The sequence below is a fragment of the Lonchura striata genome, chromosome 4, assembly GCF_050655825.1.
Source record: "Lonchura striata isolate lonStrDom1 chromosome 4, ASM5065582v1, whole genome shotgun sequence".
NCBI lineage: Eukaryota > Metazoa > Chordata > Aves > Passeriformes > Estrildidae > Lonchura > Lonchura striata.
The window spans coordinates 12,021,937-12,043,194 of NC_140706.1; the positions used below are offsets into that span (position 1 = coordinate 12,021,937).

Sequence of the window (21,258 nt, forward strand, 5' to 3'; positions counted from 1 at the left end):
CAGCTAACACAGTCTTCCTGAGCTTGTGCTCAGTCCATAGCAGATGTCTCAAACAGGTCTTATGAACCAGCATCTCTGCACAGCCAGCAAAAGGAGTCCAGGGGCAGCAAAAGGAGTCTTGCACAGCTGCTTCACAAAAAACTTGCTCAGGCAGAGATATCTGAAGCAGTAAATCTGATACTTGAGCAAACAGACAGTATCAAAATCCATCTTCATCTGCAGTAAAATTACTTGCTGTTTACTTTATGCAGTACAAATTTTGCAATAAAATGACTTGTACTGAAAGAAAAAGGTCGCTCTTAAGTCCTGTGCTCCTCTATGGCCTTTGATGAACTTTGTGTTTCGTTTGGAAACGGAGGTCCTCCATCATTAGACAGCAAATGGGCTGGGCTCACTCCTACCCAGAGCAGAGCTGTTTGAGGGTCTGTGCTGGGAGCTGGGGGCACCTGGGCACTGGGAGCACAGCTGGTGGAAGCTACAGCCACGCTGAGTTTTGAACAAGTTCTGATTTCTGGCCAAGCACAGGGTACCTTGGTCTCTGCCAACTCCAGGTGCCTAAACCAGACCTGGAGCTCATTTGAGGCGAGTGACATCTAGAGTATGCAGAATGGACACACTCTGAGCAAATTATTTGAGGGAACTCATGAAAACTGGGGCACTGTGCATGAATAATGCTGATGCACCCCAGGGTGCACCCAGGGTGCAGTGTTCTCTGTAGAAGACCCTGACTGTGGATTCCCAAAATTAAACCTGAGTTTGGATGTCTGTGGACATCTTTGAAGATGCTTGCAGATAACTTTCCACTCACAATATACTAGAGATGGATTAGCAAAAATTGGGCTTTAATTAAGCAAAACTTTAAAAATTAAACTCCTTTCCCTCAAATGCCTATAGCCACCTGTTCTCCAGGCAAAATCTGTCCTCTAACATCAACAATATCTCAGAGAAAGTCTAATATCCCATGTATGTAGAAATCTAGAACTGTTCTGAAAAAAAAAACCCCTATGATTTTCCATTTTATATTTTCCAACAAATGATTTTGCATTTCCCAAAAATCAACAGCACTTCGGGCTGTATACTTTATCCAAACAATTCATGAAAATTATTTATTCCTGACTTCAGCCTTATGACTGATTATAGTCAATAGCTGCAACAATAGTTGCAACTGATTTGCATTACAGGGATAAGCGTTGTAAGTGAAGTTTCAAAATTTACATTGAAGTGCATGTTGAAATATGGGGTTTTTTTCTTCAGAAGAAACAAGAATAGAGCAAACAATTGGCCCTGGTCAGCCATGTACATGATCTGGTCTTTGCACACACCCACACAGTAGCACTCTCTGGTGTGCCAAGTGCCAGGAACTTTTCTTTGTCCTTTTCTGATATGTGTCTGCAAAATGAATATTAAACATGGCCAGTAAAGAATAATAAATTCCTGCATTTAAAGGAAAAATATTTAAAATTAAAATGTGTATTTTATGATTTTTTATGACTTTGAATCATGAACATCATTTTTAGCTGTACAGAAGGAAGAAAGTGTTCCCAAAAGGGCAGAGAGGGAGATCAGCTTCAGTCAACAGGATGTGTCACTATGTCCACAACTCTCCCACTTAATGTGGCAGAAAAGGTGTTCTCACACATTTTCCTCTGCAAACATAGGTGACTCACAGTTTTTGATGATATGGCTGCAAAAGTGCTAAAAAGTAGAATAAACCACAGGGCTTGAATTTCTACTAACAGGAAGGTCACAATAGCAGTGCTGCCTGGTTGGGTTTGTTTATTTTTGGTGTGTATTTTATCTATATTCATGCATGTGCACACACATCGATACTGCTCAGAGTTTTCAATTCACACTTTCTGTACTGTTTAAATATTTTCTTATGATTTGTTTGTCATTAAAAATTGCAGCTTTGTGCACACAGCACGGACTATTACAGTTGTTTGCAAAACCAAAACAGAATACAAATAGAAGACCCACATAGGAGACCTGGCAGTGTTTTGATGCCAACCCATCTGTCCAGCTCCCTAGTGAGAGAAGCTATTTCTGTAGGCTTGTTTAAATTTTGTATTATAATTATAAATAATACTAATTACTTTCTTCTTTCAGGTTTCTTTCTTTGAAGAATGGTATAGGCAACAGTTTGGATAAGCATTTATTGAGTGTTTATACAGAATTAGGTCTTACTGTTCCTGACTTGAATCAAAACTTTGAATTATATATGTGATACAAATGTGGACTGTCACATGCATAATTTTCAAAAACATTCAGGTGTACCCCAATTTTATGGCATTTGGCTAGATAGTCAGACTTACATGAGATTTGTGTTACTGTGCTGATATTCTCGTAGAGAATAAATTTTATTCCATGCTCTTTGCAGAAGTGTCTGTTTTGGAAAAGTCTGAAGAAATAAATTTTTCAGTTCTACTGTAAAGGCCCATTTGTGTCACAGCCAGATGAATAGTTGAAATAAGATAGTTGAAATGGTAAACTTCTAGTAGAGCTTTTCATCCCTTACAGCTTATCTTGTTCCTAAAGGTGCAAGAAGGTACATGAGAAGGACTTTTTGACAATTTCCACAACTGTGTTACGTATCTGGGTGGAAGAAGCACAGAAGGAAGAAAATAACTTGAAATTATGTTCTTGTTATTTTTCTGGTTTCTTAGCAGCAATATGAAAAACAATTTATTTTCCTCTTAGCAAGAGGGTAACTTTGAACAATAAACAAACATTTAATATTCCATATTGAGCTAGAATTTTCAAACTCCCTGAATTTTTCAGTGTCCTGGACAGTCCATTGGACTTCAAGCACAAACACACTTCATTTACTTTGCACTGCTTCTCAAAATTTTCTGTGAGTCTGGCTAATGGTCTTTAAAGATCATTTCATTTTCACAATATTCTGTGAATTTATTTACATCTAGTGAGCAGATGATGCAATTACTACATTGCTAAGCAGAAAAAGTAAAAAAAGGTCAGACTAAACAGGCACTGGTGGGGCACAGGCAGAAGAAGAATTTGTACAAGCACATTGTGCTGTTCAGTGGCACACTGGATAGGTTCTGTTAATTATAGACAGACCAGTTTTCATTGTTTTATTATCATTTTCTTCTCATTGCATTAAAAAAATGCAATTAATAATCTCACATGTCATTTCAGTGGAGTTTAAAGACAGGTGAAATGGATAAGATTGAGGTCAGTTAACTGGCTGTGTGATTTCCTGAGTTGAGAGTTGGAGTAATAACACTGTCATCTGGCAAAGCTGTGATGTGGGAAACACATTTGCAGCACTGCATATTGACTCTAATCAAACACATTTATTAGAGCATGAGACATAGCCACATTAGACTGTAAAATCAATGAATATATTTACAGCCAATAAATTAATATTTGCAGGGTAAATATTTCTGTCTAGTTTTCACTCCTTGTTTGAATAATTTCGGGGATGCCATTCTTTGCAGAGTTCTTTTATACTTCAGTTTTAAGGTTCTTGATATTGTCTTCCAATAATACTTTTTATTTTTAGTTGTAATGACAGAAAAGGAGGTCACACTCTAAGGTAACCAAATGTTGTCCACACAAGTGCTGTAGTTTCTAAATCCATGTTTTCTCAGCCAGTCTCTCACCAGAAGCTCAAGTGCCATGTGCTCTGCTTTAACACATGTAAAATCCCACTCAGCTATCAGCCTGCTATCAAATCCCACTCAGCTATCAATCCTGCTGAGCTGTGGTGAGCATAGTAAAAAGTTGGTCTATGGCATGGTCAGAAAAAATAGGGGAAAAAGAAGAAAAGAGAAAGGAAAAGAAGAACAAAGAGGAAAAGAAAAAGCAAGAGAGAAGAAGAATCAGAAAGGCTCAAAAAGAGCTATGAGGGAGGATTTTTTTTTGTAAAAATTAAAGCAATTGAATAAACATTTTAAAGGAAGTTCCAAGGTGTTATAGAGAGGTACAACATGCAGAAATGAATAAGCCAATTCCAAGAAAGCTCTCAAGAGAGTTCTGTTTGCAAGGAGGAATATTTTGGCTCTGTTAGCTGTCATGCTTAACTATGAATTAAGCAATACACCTTTTCCTTCATTGTACAAAAAAAAAATTCTGAGAGGAATATCTAAGAGAAAGTTGTTTAGTGTTGAGTGTCGATGCAGGAAACACATCAAAGTAACCCCTATGCCTTCCCCTTTTTGAAAAACTTTTTTTTTTTTTTTTAATTTTGAAATATTAATTATGTGTACACTGAGGATATGGGGTAGGACTGACCAACTATGCCAGAACTGTGTGTAAAGTGAGGTGATGTATCGCTTCAATATCCACAGATGCCACCAGGAAGATTTACAAGGCAAATTGCTGGAGTGGAAGCTCCCCAGGCACACACATTTTTACAGAGCTGGCTGCTTTCAGTTTCCTGAAAGCAATCACAGAGTGAAGTGCAACTGATAAGGAGTGGGGCTTTTTCAGCAGTTCTGTCACTGCTAACGGCAGGAAACGCTGGGCTCAGAAATACTGGAAGCAGGGGTGGGAAATGGAGCTAGAGCCTGCTTTTGTAACAGATCATTTAACATCAGATTTCACTTATCAGAAAAAGGGAAGGCTTTCAACAAATAGGAAAATAAAGAATGATCTGCACAGAAGTTGGAGAATCCTTGCTTTAGAGAGGGGAACCCAACCATGAATAGAATCTCACCAAGAAGAGAAGATGCTTGACTGTGTTGAGGAGAGGTAGTCACAAATACAATACAGGAGCTGCATTATTTTGGCCACAATTTATCCTGTGAATGGGCTTATACCTATCTAAATGTCCTACCTGGTATGTGTCTTAACCAGAGTAGCCATTGCTGTGCCAGGACACTGGTTATGGTGTCTTGGGAACAACCTGTAGCTGTGTGATGTCCCTGTGCTCAACACCCTGACCCAGCACTCACACTGCTCTGTAGCCAAACTGCTCATCTGAAGGTGAGGTGAGAAAGCAGCTGCAAATCTTTCTACCCAGGGGCAATGGGTTTGAATTAAATGGTAACTACTCCTCCCATTTCCTTTCTTGCTTCATAGCAGCCCCTCTTTGAGATTAGATCTGCAGTTTAGATTTAGTCTGTATTTAAAAAGAAACTTGAAATGACAGCTTTTAATATTGTACAGATGCTAAACTGAAAAAGCAGAGCTTTTCTATCTGAGAAAAGAAAAAAATTTGGTATTTTTGGAGTGTCTTTCACCCTACTACCCAACCATTTTGTGCTGTCTTTGTTAGAGAAGCTTATGGCTTTTTTCCTCTCTCCAGAATGAAAAGCTAAAAAGTAAAGAAGGGAACAACACCTGTTAGTTGCTTTCATGATTTATTTCCACAGCAGTACCAGAAACCCTAACCATGGACTGCAATTGTGTTAAGCCTGACAACTTACAGGTGTAGCATTCCTGGCTTGAGGAGTTGAGCATTCAAATTTAGGACAAGACAAGAACATCAGCAGATAAAAGAATAGACAACATTTCAGAGTAAATGTACATGACAGGCCCAGTTCCTTGTTATGATTTCAAATTCTTAAGTTCAGTTATAGCTCTGATCTCTGGCTGTCTTAAGTCCATTAATAATACCTAACACAGACCCTGCACTTGTTGCCTCTCTGTCTTGCCCTTTTTATACTCCTCCACCTCTGTGGAGTTGAATACTTCCTGAAACAAGGTTAGGAAGGGCAGCTTTGGCTGTATAAGATATTGCCAAGCCCTGCCAACAGACTGCTCTGAAAGAAAATACAAGAAACTAATTTTTGTCACATACTCTCAGCCAACCAAATTCACCGGCACACAGCACAGCAACTTAACCAAAGCTGTTTTATTTGAATGATCATAAAAATCCTTCCTCCCATCTCAGCATTTCACATTATGTAGAAACACTGAGAGATGATCACCTACCCTTTCTCTTAGTTAGAGAAATTGTTTCACATTCTTTTGATCTGCGTATTTGTTTGTCAGTTGCATTTGCAGTTTCCTGTTTACAAAGAACTGACAGAAGAGCACTCAGCAAAAACAACGATAAGAAAAAGCCCTTTACAGCCGCCCTGGTTGTAACCACCCAGGGGAGGCAGGAGTGAGGAGTGGCTGTGCAGAGCTCAGGGTTAACCCACAGGCACAGAACATCAGTCACAAACTGGGCTGCTCTGCAAATACGTTCATTGGGACACCTCATCATCCTGCCTGCCACTGAGGGTCCTTGGTGTGATGGGGCTGGGAATGCCTGCTCCATCACCCCCTTCCATGGATGCAACAAGAACAAGGAACCCCAGTCCAGGGCTTGGAAGAAAATGTGCAGGTCAAGCTGGATCGTACTCAAGTCACTAAGAGTAGCTACCTAAGTGCTAGGAAGAGTAAATAAGATGTGACTCCTTGCATGGTTTTGCAATGGATTGGGAAGAGCTCTGTCCTATCTCTCCTAACCAGGGTCAGGAGCGTGACAGAGAGAGAGGGAGCCTCATTTGTAGGACTGTGACTAAAACAAGTACATTGGTGAGACATTAAAAGCATAGAACACACAGCAAAGCTTTTGAATTCATTGTGTCAGACTTGCTCCTAAATCAGCATGTTTCAGCCTGTGCCCAACACAGGACTTTGGACATCAAATTAAATGGAATGGAACCATCATTTTTCAGCAGCTTGCTCAAAAGGGAATAACCAATAAAATGGCTGAAAGCAAAGGCCCAGGACTCTCTTCTATTATTAGACAGATGCCTTCATTATATACTCATCAGCTAAACAGACAGTTGAAACTGAGATCATGCATGCTAGAACGTGACCTACGGTTAATTACAGAGCAGTCTTGTGTTTTAAAGCTTACAAAACGGCCAAGAAGTAAAACACAGGAGGATTTATTGCTTCCCAAGTGGCTTCCCAAGAAGCAGAGAAGTTAATATATTTCAGGCAGAGGTGTCAAAAGCTGGAGCTCTAAAAATACTCTGCTGGCTCATAGCCACCACTGTCAGCCACAGATAAAAATAGGTCATGATAAATTGGGTGTAGGCTTCTACAGATGTTGGAAACGACCATGTTAACATACAATATATGAGCAGCAGTTAAGGAGGCAGCATTTTTTGCTGTTAGGAGCCACATTTAATCAAAATGTAATGAAAATAGGATTTGGAGACTATTAAGCTGTGGCTTTCTATAACATTTTTCTGAATCATTGTGATAAAACAGAGAATTAGCAACAGAATCTAGAAAAACTGAAATTTACTGGACCCACTTACAGCTTTGGTGCATAACTGAGAGCTTCCTTGAACAGGGACTTGGGCTGAAGGTCAGCATTTTGCAGATTATGATTTTCTTGTGTAGCAAACGGAGTTACAGGGTTTGCAGGAATGCAGAGCATCCCCATCTCTGATCCTTAAAGGAATATGGCACATGACAGAGTTTCACCATGCAGTAAAGGAAATGGATCTGTAATAGTGAGTTTCAGGAAAAATCACACTAGGATTTTAAAATATTTGAACTTTAAGAAGAAAAAAAAGAACATTCTTTTGCTTTATTCAATTTACACATAAATACCATGGAGATGTATTATAACAGTCTCTCTCATACAAGACATAATCACAGAACACTGCTTACAGTCTAGTTCAGACAGCAGCATATTTATTGCAGTAGGGAATTCAGGACAGGTTACAGAACAACCCAAGAAAGAGGATCCACAGCACAGAGTGAAACACAGCTGAGTTACAGTAATTTGAGAGGTAGCTTTGTGAGCTGCAGTCAATACAGCACAGACAGAGCCACACCACGAGTTGTGCTATATGCCAAAAATATTTCATTAACAGTATTTAGTAAGAAGCCAGTCATGCATTTAGACTACACAAGCAGTTTTGAAGGGCTCTGGGAAAGTTGGTTTGTGTCTATTGCACTGCCCAGGTACAAGCTGGACAAAAATCTCCGGTGAAGTTGTTTCTACCCACACTGATGGCAAGATGTTCTAACCTCCAGCTAAGCTCTGAAAATAACATTAACAGAAGATGACATAATCCTGGCACATAAACATATTCACATTTCAAGATATCCACTCTTGGCATTCAGCAGCCCTTGGACAACTGCCATGAACTTTGCTGTCAAAACTTTTCCCCTGTGTTCTTACCTTGGAAGCCAGGTTCTCCTTCATTTTTTCAACTTTGGTTTCTCTTCAGTGAATTAAAAAAAGGTTTTAAAGCTGGCAAAAGTGGAACAAGCATTATCACCCCTATCTCTTCCAAGCAGCCTTCCTCAACCAGTTAGATAATAATTATAGATTCTCTGTATATATATATATATATATATATATATATATATATATAGCTTCATTTGAATCTAGTATTTCATTGTGTGTAGAAGACTTCTTTCTCTGGAAGACTTTTCCTAGTTTGTGAATGAATTAACACTAATAGTCCCTTTCCACAGGAATATAATCCTTTCTGGCATACCTCTTTCTGTAATGTGTTCAGAACTGATGACAGTTTCAGAGCTCAGACTCCATAAATTGTTTTCTCTACCATCTCCTGTTCATACATGGGCTTCCTGAAGAAATGCTTGTGTTGGAGAATGTTGCTCAGTTCAGAAGTTTTTTTCAAAGTATGGTAAACACAGTATTTCTGGACACCAGAGGAAGAGCTGAAGACAGTCTTCTAAATTACACATCCTTCAAATTCAGAGACTCCTTAGAGTGTTTTGTTAGTGACAAAACATTCAAAAACTGCTGAGAATCAACTTTTTTCTTGCATATTGTCCCACTGACAAGCTTTTGACAGGAAACATGTAATCCATCTTGCAGCAGCAAATTATCATATTTTTCAGTTTCATAGTTATTTAGCCATATTTTGTATAGTTCTGAATGTCAAGGTAGATGGCAGATGTACCTTGGCAGATCTAGATGGCAGATCCTTGTCTCATTCTAGACTTTTCAGCTGCCCTAGTTTGTGGGATTTGCTCATCTTCTCCATTAGATACAATAGTCACAGTGGATTTGTCATCTTTTCCTCTTGCTTCATTGCAAAAAATTTCAAGTGATTCATAAAGCATAGACACAGCCTTAAAAAGCAAAGAAAATGCCAGGAAAGATTTTTACTCATAAAGTAGATGTAAAATGAACTTTTACCCATGACACAGCACAACCCCAGGAAACACAAAGGAACACAAGCCACGAAGTTACAATTACAGAGGAAAAGAATGTCTCAGTAGTAATGCTGAAAGGCAAAGCCTTCCTATGTTCAGATTCAATTCTCTTAGTTAATTAGGCAGCAGGCACAAAATACTTTTTTAGAATACTAAAGATATCAAGTTTCAGTGTAGCTCAGATTCTATGAAATCTGAAATGGAAAACATTTTTATCCCCTTAATCTTTTAACTTTGATATTTCCAAAAAACTTCATCAGACTCTTCCCTCTGGATGGATGCTCTTTTGAGGCAGTAAACTAGAACACTGCTGTGGTATTCAGATGCACTTCTGGACAATGCAAAAGTCATTCTATTCCTAAACATACATAGGTAAGTCCTACAAAGACTTATTCCCACAGACACATAAAATCAAAATCTCAAGCTGAGGAATAAATGGGTGGAAGTAATGAAGCAGCTTTCTGTCTTCACACTTACACGCTGCTGTGGGGGTTTGCTGTCTGTGTTCTGATGAGCCATGTTCAGCACAGAGAGGCATCTGCCAGGCAAATGTCAAACAGGAGGCATGCTAGGGATGGCCAAACAAGCTGGATCACAATTCTGTGCAAGAATTGCAGTCAAGAGTGAGCATCATGCATGCTACCATGAGCTGGAAGTTTGCATTAATGCTACAAAAGTGCTTAGTTTTTGCCTGGAACCTACAGAATTTGATGAAAAAGTCATCACCTTCACTGGGAATTCCTTCAAAGGCCAAATTCCCTTGCAGCTGGCAGAAGTGTCTGGAAAACACTCCCTGAGCATCTCAGCTGAGAAAACATGGGTAGATTCTCCAGAGACAGAGACAAGTGCTAATACTGAAAGCACAGCTACAGGAGCCAGCTTTGCCATGAGGATGTTCACTCCCAGGTTCAGTTACCTTGGGTACTTGCACCTATGTGTTGTCACCTGACCTAATAGTGTTGCTGTGACATATAATGCAAGTGAGAATAATAATCCATGGCCTGATTTAATTTCTGTGTTACAGGATTGCCTTTTAAACACCAAGAATTATAAAAAAAAGCATGAGACTCAAGTCTTGCAGAGGCAGATAGAACCTTCATTTCACTGTTGTAGAAATGATTTCCAGAATATTCACCAAATTTCCAAATTTAAAAAGAAAAGTGTAAGTTATGTTAAAAACCACTGTGAGACTAGTTTTTCTCAAGTAAGTAGAGACTTTCTCACAATCAGAAAAAAAAATTAAATTAAGGTGATTACATTCTGCAATACAATTGAAAGGCAGTAAGTGCAGTTCCAGAGATACCATAATATTTGCTTATTAATACTGGCTTAATTTGTTTGAAATATGGCATCCATACACATTTTATGTACTAGTTTTACTAACCTACCAGATCTCTTAAATGATTTGTAACATCCAATTATGCTTGAACATTTAAAAATATGTCACTATGAAACCACTCTTTCTACTTTCACTAAAATAGCAAAAAGGTCTCTTTCAGGAAGGGAGATGCTGAACCTATGTCATGACACATCACTGTAGTTGGTAGTTGCTAAATTGCAAAGCAGCTGCAAAAGATCATAATTGCATTCACACATCCTCTAGAGTAGTCTTATCCACACAAATCCTGAGCAGCAACTGGCTACTAATGAACTTTTCACTCAGCACCCCCTAGGATGATTGTTTTCTCATTCTCAACCTCGTTTTCCTACATCTGCATTAAATATTAACAAGCAGAAGAGTAATCCCTTCATAGCTAGTAATTAGAATAATTTATTACTATGACCAGACCACATTGTGACTTGTATTCTTGTAATTTTCTAGTATGACAGTTAAAGCAAGTCTCTCAGCTTCAGGGGCACCCTACTTACAGAGAATGAATTTTCCCAAGTATTTTCTTTTTCTTAGAGCAATGACTACTGCTCAATAAAAGATAGATATTAGTGTTTTACTACCTGCATGCTGATATTTTCTCTTGCCATGATCACAGTACCATTGTGACCAAATCATGGCTGCAGCCAGGTTCTCTTACAGGAGAACCTAGGAATCTGTAAGCCTGGTAACTGCAGTTGTGACCACAGGCTAGAACATTTTTCATCTCTTCTGTGACTTTCCCAAGCCTGTCTAGCTGATTGCAATGAAAACTGTGCTTGTCTATGCAAGGGTTAAATTAGGGCTTTTTTTTTTTTTTTTCCCTTGCCTAATTTATGTTTCAATGTAATTAAAAGATGAATAATTTCATGGGAAAAGCAGCTTGCCAGAAATCTGCTACCTGCTCTCAGCAAGTGCTGCCTGCTCTAATGACCCTATGAGCTGAAGCTGGTTCAAGCCCCTTGAGCTTGGTACACAATTACACATAAAAGGACTTTCTTGCTACCTTTTACTTCTCCTACATTTCTTTCTTTCAGTCTCTATATTGATATTCTGCACTTTTTGCTGCCCTATTCTCCAGATAATCTTAGAGTGTTAGTAACTATAATAACAGATTTCAATACTTTCCTACTACATAAATATCCCTCTTCTTACTTCTGAGTGTGTTTTTTGTTTTTTTTTTTTCTTTAAATCTTTATCATGTGTAGGAAGATGCTGTCCTAGGAACAGCAGGTTGTTGTGTGCTTTCTGTTCCATCCACTCCCCAGTGCCTCATTTTGAAAACCCTCTCATAGCAAGAGTCTTTTTATAAACCTCTTACCCATTCAGCAGAATTAGATGATGAGTTTTCCTCAGCTGCTTCCCCGGAGGATTCATGTCTCCTATGAAGCTCTTCCACCTCAAGTCTCTGCTCCTGCTCTTGCCTTTCTGTCAGCACAGGAATCTGTGCAGCACCTGATAAAACCCAAGCTCCAGTCAGTGCTTGCTTGCTGTCCATGCTACACTCTACCAGAGCTCTGTAAGCTCCAAAATGGACAGTGCAGAGCTCTTGTACTACTAGGCTTGATGACAGGCACTAGAGTGGTAATCAGGCTGTAAAAAAAATAAGCTGAAAACAACCCCAAAGGTTACTTAAGAGGCTGCCTTAGATTATCTCGCTGATCTGAGCCCTCTGCTCACAGCTTCCCTACATTTATATTTGTCCTGCACCTTGTCATTCACCATTATTTTCCTATGATTTCTTCCACCCTTAAAGTTCTAGATTTTGAAAAAAAAAAACCTAAACCAAACAACACAAAAAACCCAAATGAACAAACAAAACTTTCCACCAAAACCCCCTACCAACCCAAATTAATAGTTAACTAAAAAGAAATCACAGCTTGAAAAAACAGAACTCTGTGTTCAAGGCTGAGTCTTTCACATGTCGGTTCCAGTTGTCTCTACCAGGAGTAAGAGACTATGTGGCAGAGCTAAGTTCTGGCTCCTCAGTTTTTCAGTCAGAAATTAGCAAGAAACTATCAGAACTGATATCCTTGAATACCCTAGCCAGGTCAAGATCTTCAGTTTAAGTGATGACTCTCCTTAGAAGGATGGACGCTGCAAGAACACTCACCTGAACTATGAGCTGTGCCTCTGATCCCTCCTGTCAGCTCGAGATGCCTCAGCAGACCAGGACCAGGTGAGCAAAGTTACACACTGAAATACCTCTTAAGTGCACCTCTCCAGCCATCTCAAAGCAAACCCATGACTTCTGTGTGCTAATGGAAATACAGTAACTCACCAGATAGGGGGGAGAGCTGTTTCTTCTTGTAGCGAAGATACACGCTTCCCACTGCCACCAAAAAAGGAAGGATGGCCCATGCTTCCAAACCTCTCCTTTCCAGTGAGTGAGCTTCTGCAATTATAAATATTAAATAAAGTGACGTACTGTTTAAAGATAAAATAGAAAAGGCAGGTAAAATTAAAAATTATTTCAAGAGTGAATCAGGTGCAAGGTCACTTTTCTGTTCCTAAGGGATGCATCCTGATGGACAGTAATGTCAGCACCTCCTACGGCTCCTGCAGATTGACATCCTCCCTCCCCCAGCATCCACTACAAGTTTTCTGCTTGTACTTGACCACATAAGACATCAGATTCCCTAACTCATTTTAGGACATTAATATACTGTTAAAGAGTTAAAATAATCTACATTCACTTCTAACCATTTTGAACACTACTTCATTGATTATCTGGCACTGATATTTTTTAAATCTTTGATAATTTTTGTGCTTCCCTTTGAACCAGCTGACACACAGTATAAAATACTGTACAAAACTGGAGTGTACTGCATGATTGGAAAGGCTTCCTGTGACTGGACCAGTCAGCAGGTGAGTGATGATTGATAATGCTAAAGGTCTAACCATAGCTAGTCCCCCAGTCTTTGTCTGCATTTGAGAGGTATAAAAAGAGCTGAAGATCAGCATCTTCCAGAACTGGTGCAAAATGTCTTCAGTTAGCTGTAGGAAGTAAATTATCTTCTGGATATCTTACATTATATTAATAATTTAAGGTTAAACAGATGTCATTCCTATTGCTGAAAATTTTAATTGTGTGCGAATACTAATTGCATTCATGATTTTCAATGCTTAACTTAGAATTGGGATCATAAATTGCTCCCCTGTAGAAATTAGAATATGACTGGTAAAAAAACAGGGAGACACAGCACATATAAAACAGTTAGCTACAACAATTTTACAGACACAAATCCATATAGCCTACCTTTCTCTTCAACAATCACTGTTGTCCCATTTCCATGTAGTTTCTTAAAGCAAGGTATTTCAATAATTATCTCACAGTAGTAAAATCCAGTGTCATTTACATTGGCGGATTTGATGACTAGCACATCCTTGTTTTCACGGGTGGTGTTGGATGAATAGAGAAGTTTTGATGATATATTTTTACTGATGTTCATTTTATTAACAAAATACCAGTGTGCTCTACACCTCTCAATAGTTTTTTCCCAAATACAAGTGATTTCAGTGTTGTCTCCAACTGACAGATTTATATTTGTTGGTGTTTGGATGACTCTTAAATTATTGGAACCTGTAGCTATGGAGAAATACACATAGATTTAAAAGGTAAAACAACAAAGAAGTATAATGAAATCTGTTTTTAAAATAAATAATCTAACATTAAAGAAGAGTTTAAATATTAAAATAAGCATTTAAAATAACAATTAATACTGCAAAATCATTACAACATTAATTTTCAAGCTTACTCCTCGCTTTTCCCTTTAATGCTGGCAATTGTTTTCTGGCTAAAGTAAACTTTTAATCTGATGTGTTAAAGTCCTCAAACATTGTTTGTGTGCAATAAACAAATATTTTCTGCATGCTTGCTGGTAAACATATTTATATTTTCAAGAAAAAGCTTTATAAAAAGTGATTGAGTCTGAAGTATATTAAACACTCTCTGCCATAAAGAAGGAACAAAAGAAGTAATTCAGAATGATTCATTACTCAATAATGAAAAGCTCATCAAGGTTGAAGAAAAAGACACTGCAAATTTTGTCCCCATGTAGGAGTTCTTGTCCAGCACTATTTCTAATGAATGACAAGTGTACAGCATTTTAGAGGTGAGCTTTTTCATTTGGTTTCAACTTCTTCTATGAAGTACTTGCTGACAAGCAGTTTACAACATCAAATTCACCTCCTTCATTTAATAAGAGGTTAAATGTTCTGTTACCCTGTTCTTTCATCGGGTCTCTTGTCTGGCTTTTAAGAAAAGACTGACTTGGACAGTATCAGTAGAAATCAAAGTTTTTGTTTCTTCTTGCTTTCAGAACATTTTTCTTCCACTGCCAGCATGCAAAGTGAGTGATACATGAGACATTGTGCAATATATATACAAAGTATTTTCTTCTAGAGGGAATCCACTATGTGGGTATCAGATAACTCTTTTTACATTCTAATGGCATTGATGCTCATTACAAAATTGCTAATCCTATAAAATCTATCTCCATGACTGCTGAGACAATTATTTTCATATGCTATATGAAGAATTGCAATTCCTTTTTTCTATCCTTTACAACATTAAAGGGAAGGACTAATAATAAGAGTAAATAGCATGATTTTCTTCTAAATGTTATTCTGTTTATCACTCAGGCATATTTCACAGCAAGACATACTAATTAGACAATTTTTTTCATATCTCACACTAAAATGGCATCTGATCAGTTTTATCAAAATATGCAAATAAATTTTTCTGTTTTTTCAATAGAAAAATCCACACATTCATCACAAGTAAAGGAGTCAGGCACCTCCATCTTTACAATGCAACACTTAAAAACTTGTAGAAAATAATATGGACAGTATAGGGATAATATAAGCAGTAGAAAAAAATAAGGGAAATAATTGATGCAGTGTATAAATGACAACCTCATAGAACAGCTATAACAGCTTCTAAGTTGTTCAAGTTAAAGAAATAATCACCAATTTCAGGTTTTTTGTTAATTTGATTTGTTGTTTAAAACAGTTGTGCCATTGACTGTGCTATATTTCCATCTTTACTGTTTTTCTGAAAAATATTACTGAAATTTTTTTTTTTGCTAATTTTTAAACTCATATGGAATACCTTCAGCATTATCCACTGTGATTTGTATTGAATAAGAATCATGAATTCTTTTTGCTTTGTACTTCAGTACCTATGTGATCTAGAATAAATTATCCTTAAGATTTTATAATTCTACATTCAGCATTTTTCATAAAAAATATTAATGTCAGAAGTCCTAAAACTTAACCTAACATCATTTTGGGTGTTGAAGTGTTCAATTTATTCCTCAATGCTTTCCCTGAAACAATTTCTTTGTGAAAATGCTTTTTGATTTCTCATGCTATTTAATCTTGCTTTCAGCATTATGAAAAAACAGTAAATATTCTCCTTGTCTCACATGTGTATTTGAGGTGGGTATACCATAAGTTTGTTTTTTTAAATCCAGCTCAAGATTTACACACAATTACCTAAAAACAAAACAACTACAACAAAAAAAAACCCCCAACACTTACCTAAGCAGCCAAAATACACTGTTAAAAGAAGTTTCATTGAAATTATGATCATCATGCAGAATTATTAGCATTTGCATCAGGCTACCTTCATTAAAGATCAACAAAACACCAAATGAAAGTGTGTCAAATTTGCAGCTTAACTTCCTCTCCCCTCATGTGGTGACGATGACAAAATCTAAATGCAGCCAAATTTTTCTCTACACTCTGCAAAACTGCTGTTGCAGAACTCAGACATCCTACTGGAAATCAAATAATTTCTTCTTTAACATTTAAACTGTGTTTTAACTGGTTGCTGTTCAGCCTAGATTAGTCTCTCTTCTGGTATGACATAAAGAAGAACTGGTTTTCCATATGGAGTTTCATGACAGCATTTGCCATTGTCCTAAAATCCTTCATTTAAAAGCACTTTACAAAGGTGAGGTTTTTTCAGCTGCTGTCAGCAGCCTCTTCCAGCCAACCAGATGAATCTTATCCAGAGTGAGAGACAACGACTGCACATGGGTTACACCAAAGTCAAGTATTGCTCCTGTCTTTCTTTAGCATACATTTCATTGCCTCCTGGCTGAAATGTTGCCTGAATTCTTCCCTCCTGTGAGAAATACTTTTGTACTTTTGCCTTAACAGCAGCAGAACTCTTCTGGCAGGAGCAGCAGAGGAAGGCTGAGTTCCATGATCACACTCAAAGTGGCCCCAGCATCCTGCAGCACCAGTGGGGACCTTTCACTGTGCATGCACTGCATCAACCATCACCTCTATGGATGCAGCTGCATTAATTAATTAATTAAACAGTGCCATGTACATTAACTAAAGCTCATTCCAGGAAGATTATAAACATGGGTTAAAAGAAAATGACCTAAGCTCACATCATCAAGGTAAAGCTTACTTGCTATCAATTATTAAAAAAATTTCTGCAAATGTGGGTAACTGTATGCTGCTTAATATTCTCCAGCACTGATTTTTGCTCCAACCCAGAAACACTGATATGGCCTGGTCAGAGACATTCCCTAGAAGACAAAATATTGCATTTGTTTCTTAACTTATCAATTTTATTCCATGTTTCAAACGTAGTTACTAGGCCAGAAAAACTTGTCCCAAAAATATGTTCAGTTGGATAATGTCAAAATTGCAATGACAGGAAAAAAAAAGAGAAAAAATAAATCAAATAGAACATGCTGAGAATATAAATCAGTTATATTAAAAACTTGATTAAGAATCTGTCAGCCACTAATTTCCTAGAACTAATAGCAGGTTTTAGTAGCACTGGGCAGGTGCCCAGAAACAACTGAACAACATTTTGTAATGATGAAACAGTCACATGTAGAACCTAAGGCACTGTTCCTTCCAGTTATCAGCAACAAAAGCACAGTGCACTAGCTCATCTACTTCTCTGTATCTACCTTACAGATAAAGTTTCAGTGATATTTAGATTGCCAGGTAAAATTAAAAGGAAGAAGATAGCAAAGATAAATGTCACAAAGTGCTGCAGGCTAGCCCCATTTCTGATGGCATCCAGCTGACTTATCATCTTTTAGAACTAGTAAGGACACAAAAATTACCTTTAAATTCAAATTAATAAAAGGATTTATTAAAGCAAATAATTTATAGTTAGGGATATTATTTTATTATGTAAATAATTCTGCTCACATTCATGCTTTGGTAATACTGATTGAAGACATAGATTGCACTAAAAATTTACATACACATGCATGTGTAAATCCAAAGGAAAAAAGTATTTTATTTTGTATTTAAATAACTGGATTTCTGAATTTAGTGTCAAGTTGTGCAGCTGGCAGCTCCAACATGCAGAATAATTTATCTAGAAACTAGGTGAAGTTTTTCCATAGTGCGGATAGCAGCTTGTATTTACTCTAAGAGATACTTTGGTTCTAGTCCAAACCATCTACTGTCAGAGATAAAATGAACTAGCACACAAAAAAAGGGATTGGCTGAAAGGTTTATTTTTAGCCCTGGTAACTTCTCGGTACCATTTTACAACACAACCTCACAAATTCTCATGAGAGCACTACTGAGTGGGCGGAAAAATATGGTGTCAAAATTTCTGAAGTGACCTTTGCTGCCAGGATAAGTGTAGCACACAAAATAACTATGTGGGTCAGGAAAGAATCTACAACAGAAAGAAAATAAACACTAATGGGATCTTTCTGCAACTCAATCATATTTAACCTTGGAATCTGCATTGATGAATTTGGATTCTCTAAAGGTGTATGCTTACTCACCTGTGTGCTGGAGATGATTGAAGAGCAGCTGCTCAGTGCAGAGTCAGTCTCCTCCAAACACTTCCTGCAAATCTCTATTCCCAAAACTTCTCTCAGTTACTTTCAAAGAGCACCAGTTGAGGCATACTGAAAATTATCTGAAACTTTTAAACAAAGAGGATCTAAACTCTCTTCCTTCTCTCTGACCTGTATGTCAGACTTGTTTGAGAGCTTGTAATACAGGTATTAACGAGACAGCAGCTTTTTTGAGGTGTAACTGTCAACTGGGAAAATTTATTAATAGATAGCATCAGTGAGGAGAATGTGTGTGGAAGTGAAACTAACACCAAGGCTTCCCATAGCACAAACATGCTGCACATGTGTGACTTTATTCTCTGGTTAGAACATTACCTCCACTCTCTTTGTTCTGCAGGTCCTGTCTGATGTATGGTTTGAAGTAGTATTTGGCTTGATTTCTATCAATTTTTTATGCAGCAGAAAAAGGATCATTACTAAACAGGTCACTCTACTGAGATTTGAGTGCCTGCAGGCTTCCATTTGCTTAGGCTGAGACTTCTCAGGAAAAAGAACATACAAAATATGGAATGACATCTTCTTCTAGCAGGAATGCCATGCTTTTTACAGACCACAGTCTGGGATGCCGCTGGTGCGATACAAGATTTGACTCTGGCAAATTATTCCCTGATGGCCAATTGCATTGAAATAACTCCAGATAAAATATTCCTTTTTATGTTCTTTTTCTTCCTTTAAATCAGAAAGCTTCCTCTAATCAAAACAGAAATTCCCTCAAAGAGATAAATCAGCTGGTAATGAGGTATTCCTGCTTGTATTATCCTGTATAAGAAGGTTTTTGTAGGCCTGGTTCAATCTGCCTCCTGGGAAAGCAGCACCCAGAGGTAGCAGCTGCAGGATCCTTTGCTGCTTGGCCAGGACTGACCATGCAATTGCTCACTAAAGGAACAGCTCAGTTTTTTTAAATCTATCAGCATGACTTACTGTTACCATCACTTGTAGTAGCAAACACCACTTCAGTCATACCTCTGTGTAATCATATCTGTGTAACCCATGCATTATATTCCACAGCAGAACCAAGCAGGGAATAAAGGAAGGTGTAGAATTAAGGAAAATGACCTAGTTGAACACATTTCATTTCCCAAATACATATACAAAATAAAATGAAAACCACCTGCCATCATGCTTTACTGCATCACAGTAACTGTTTTTATGTGCTTCCCCTTCCTATGTTGCAAGAAAATGGCTTCTACTGCAATAGGACAGGTTTGATTGGCACATCACAAAATATTTACAGCCTGGAAATATTACAACTGAATGTGACAGTTTCTGCAGTCATTTCAATGAGATGCAAAACAGGCTGTCTGCACAGAAAAGTTGACCACCAGTGCAGGTCTTCAGCAAAACTATTTCCCTATAGGTATTCTGGAAAGGCCTTTTTCACTCTTTTCCTTTGTTCTTGAACAGTGTCTCCATATGGAGAAAATTATTGCTAAATAGCCAAAGTAACTTAGAACAACTACCACAGTAAAATGTCATTTTTACAGTATTCTAGATTTGGGACTATTAATTGGCTGAAAATGCTTCTATTCTCTTTTAAACCTATTTCCTCTTTCAGTTTTATATTTCATTTATCTGAAATACAGGTTTGTACAGTGTTGCACAAAGCATAATTCATCATTACTACTGCAGTGAAGTGACTGACTTGATTCTCATCTCAGCTGTGGGCAGCTGGTGAATAAGCAAAATAAGTAGAGATGCCCAATGGCATGAGAACAGAGTAAGATTCTACACATCCACATTGTCTAGAGATAAGAACCAAAACAGAAAAAAAAAAAGATTTTTGACAAAAATCCATACCAGCTCTTGGGAAAATTAGTCACTATCCAAGTTTCCTTCTGCTGCTCAATCAGATCTGCTTAGAATTTGCCCTCACTGCCAGTTTAACCTCCCCACACAGTACTCCATAGCTAACTTCAACTTGCTGCTATTGGAACATTTCCTGCTACCACTGTGCACGTCCTCTGAGCCTGAGAAGAAAGTTCACAGCATCACAAGAACAGTGTTTGCTCCTCCTTCAGGTAACATGATGAGTCAGTTACTGGCCATGGGACAAGACACACCTTCTGCTGTCAAACTGGCTTCAGTTTACCCTGACACATCCAGGACCAGGATTCTGTCAGGCAAAGTTCATCAGTTCTGAATTTTAAAGAGACACAATTTAAATGAACCTAGGGCTAAGGAATACAAACAGTACATTGTGGCAGCACATTTCTCTCTCTCTCTCTCTCTCTCAGAATTTTTCATAGAGGTGCACAGAGAGACAGAAAGAGGAAACAATTTCTATTTCTGCTCCTTGTTTTTCTCATGTGCAATGTGTTTTGGAGAACTGTTTGCCTGGAGTGAGTGCTTGATTGAATTCTGGTGAGGATTGTTGGAGCCTGATGGCCAATCCAATGCACCTGTGGCTGGACTCGAGCGAGAGGGTCACGAGTTGTGTTAGTTAGAGATGATAGAACAAGCAGGTTTTGTAGTTTTAGTATTTTCCTTTATATAGTATATTAATGTATTTTAGCATAATTATAATAAAAAAATCATTCAGCCTTCTGAACTGAGTCAGACATCATCATCTCTTCCCATCAGGTTTGCCTGCATTTACAACACTACATTCCATTTCAGTTTACAGCAAAGCAGAAACCTTGCAGTTTTTGTCCAGAAGACAAAGTAGCTGAAACACAACAGGCATTTCTCCTTGCATGTAGGAACCACCACTTGATCAATCACTATTCTGTGATTTGGAACTCATCTTCTCTAACAATAAAAACCTTACGCGAAGACTCTTAGCAGCACTATTAATTAGAAAGACAATTCAAGACTGTAGGACTAATATGATTTTGTTAGTGCTCCACAGTGAAGCATCATAGAAGCAATCACTTCAAAACCATCAATAGCTAGCAAAATAATGTTCAATATGCTCACTTTGCA

General features: G+C 37.8%; 1 protein-coding gene across 2 annotated transcripts; it reads right to left on the minus strand.

Annotated features, from left to right (window-relative positions):
* Positions 1 to 7,228: 7,228 nt before the first annotated feature.
* On the minus strand, positions 7,229 to 21,193 carry LOC146767532 (uncharacterized). Of its 2 annotated transcripts, none has more exons than XM_085577653.1 (6): positions 16,025 to 21,193; positions 13,740 to 14,069; positions 12,762 to 12,875; positions 11,802 to 11,935; positions 8,102 to 9,027; positions 7,229 to 7,416 (listed from the first exon to the last, which is right to left on the minus strand). In XM_085577653.1, the coding sequence occupies exons 1-5, from the start codon at positions 16,077 to 16,079 to the stop codon at positions 8,866 to 8,868; spliced, it is 795 nt and encodes a 264-aa protein (XP_085433779.1). In that variant the 5' UTR covers positions 16,080 to 21,193; the 3' UTR covers positions 7,229 to 7,416; positions 8,102 to 8,865. The 2 variants fall into 2 exon arrangements, with proteins under 2 accessions (XP_085433779.1, XP_085433780.1); XM_085577654.1 differs by having other exon boundaries at positions 7,233 to 7,362.
* Positions 21,194 to 21,258: the final 65 nt, after the last annotated feature.

Coding starts and splice junctions, on each gene's coding strand:
- LOC146767532 (XM_085577653.1), bottom strand. CDS start 16,079: ATGATGATCATAATTTCAATGAAACTTCTTTTAACAGTGTATTTTGGC. Junction 14,070..16,024: donor AGTGTATTTTGGCTGCTTAG/GTAAGTGTTGGG, acceptor ATTTCTCCATAG/CTACAGGTTCCAATAATTTA. Junction 11,936..12,761: donor ACAGCTCTCCCCCCTATCTG/GTGAGTTACTGT, acceptor GGGTTTTATCAG/GTGCTGCACAGATTCCTGTG.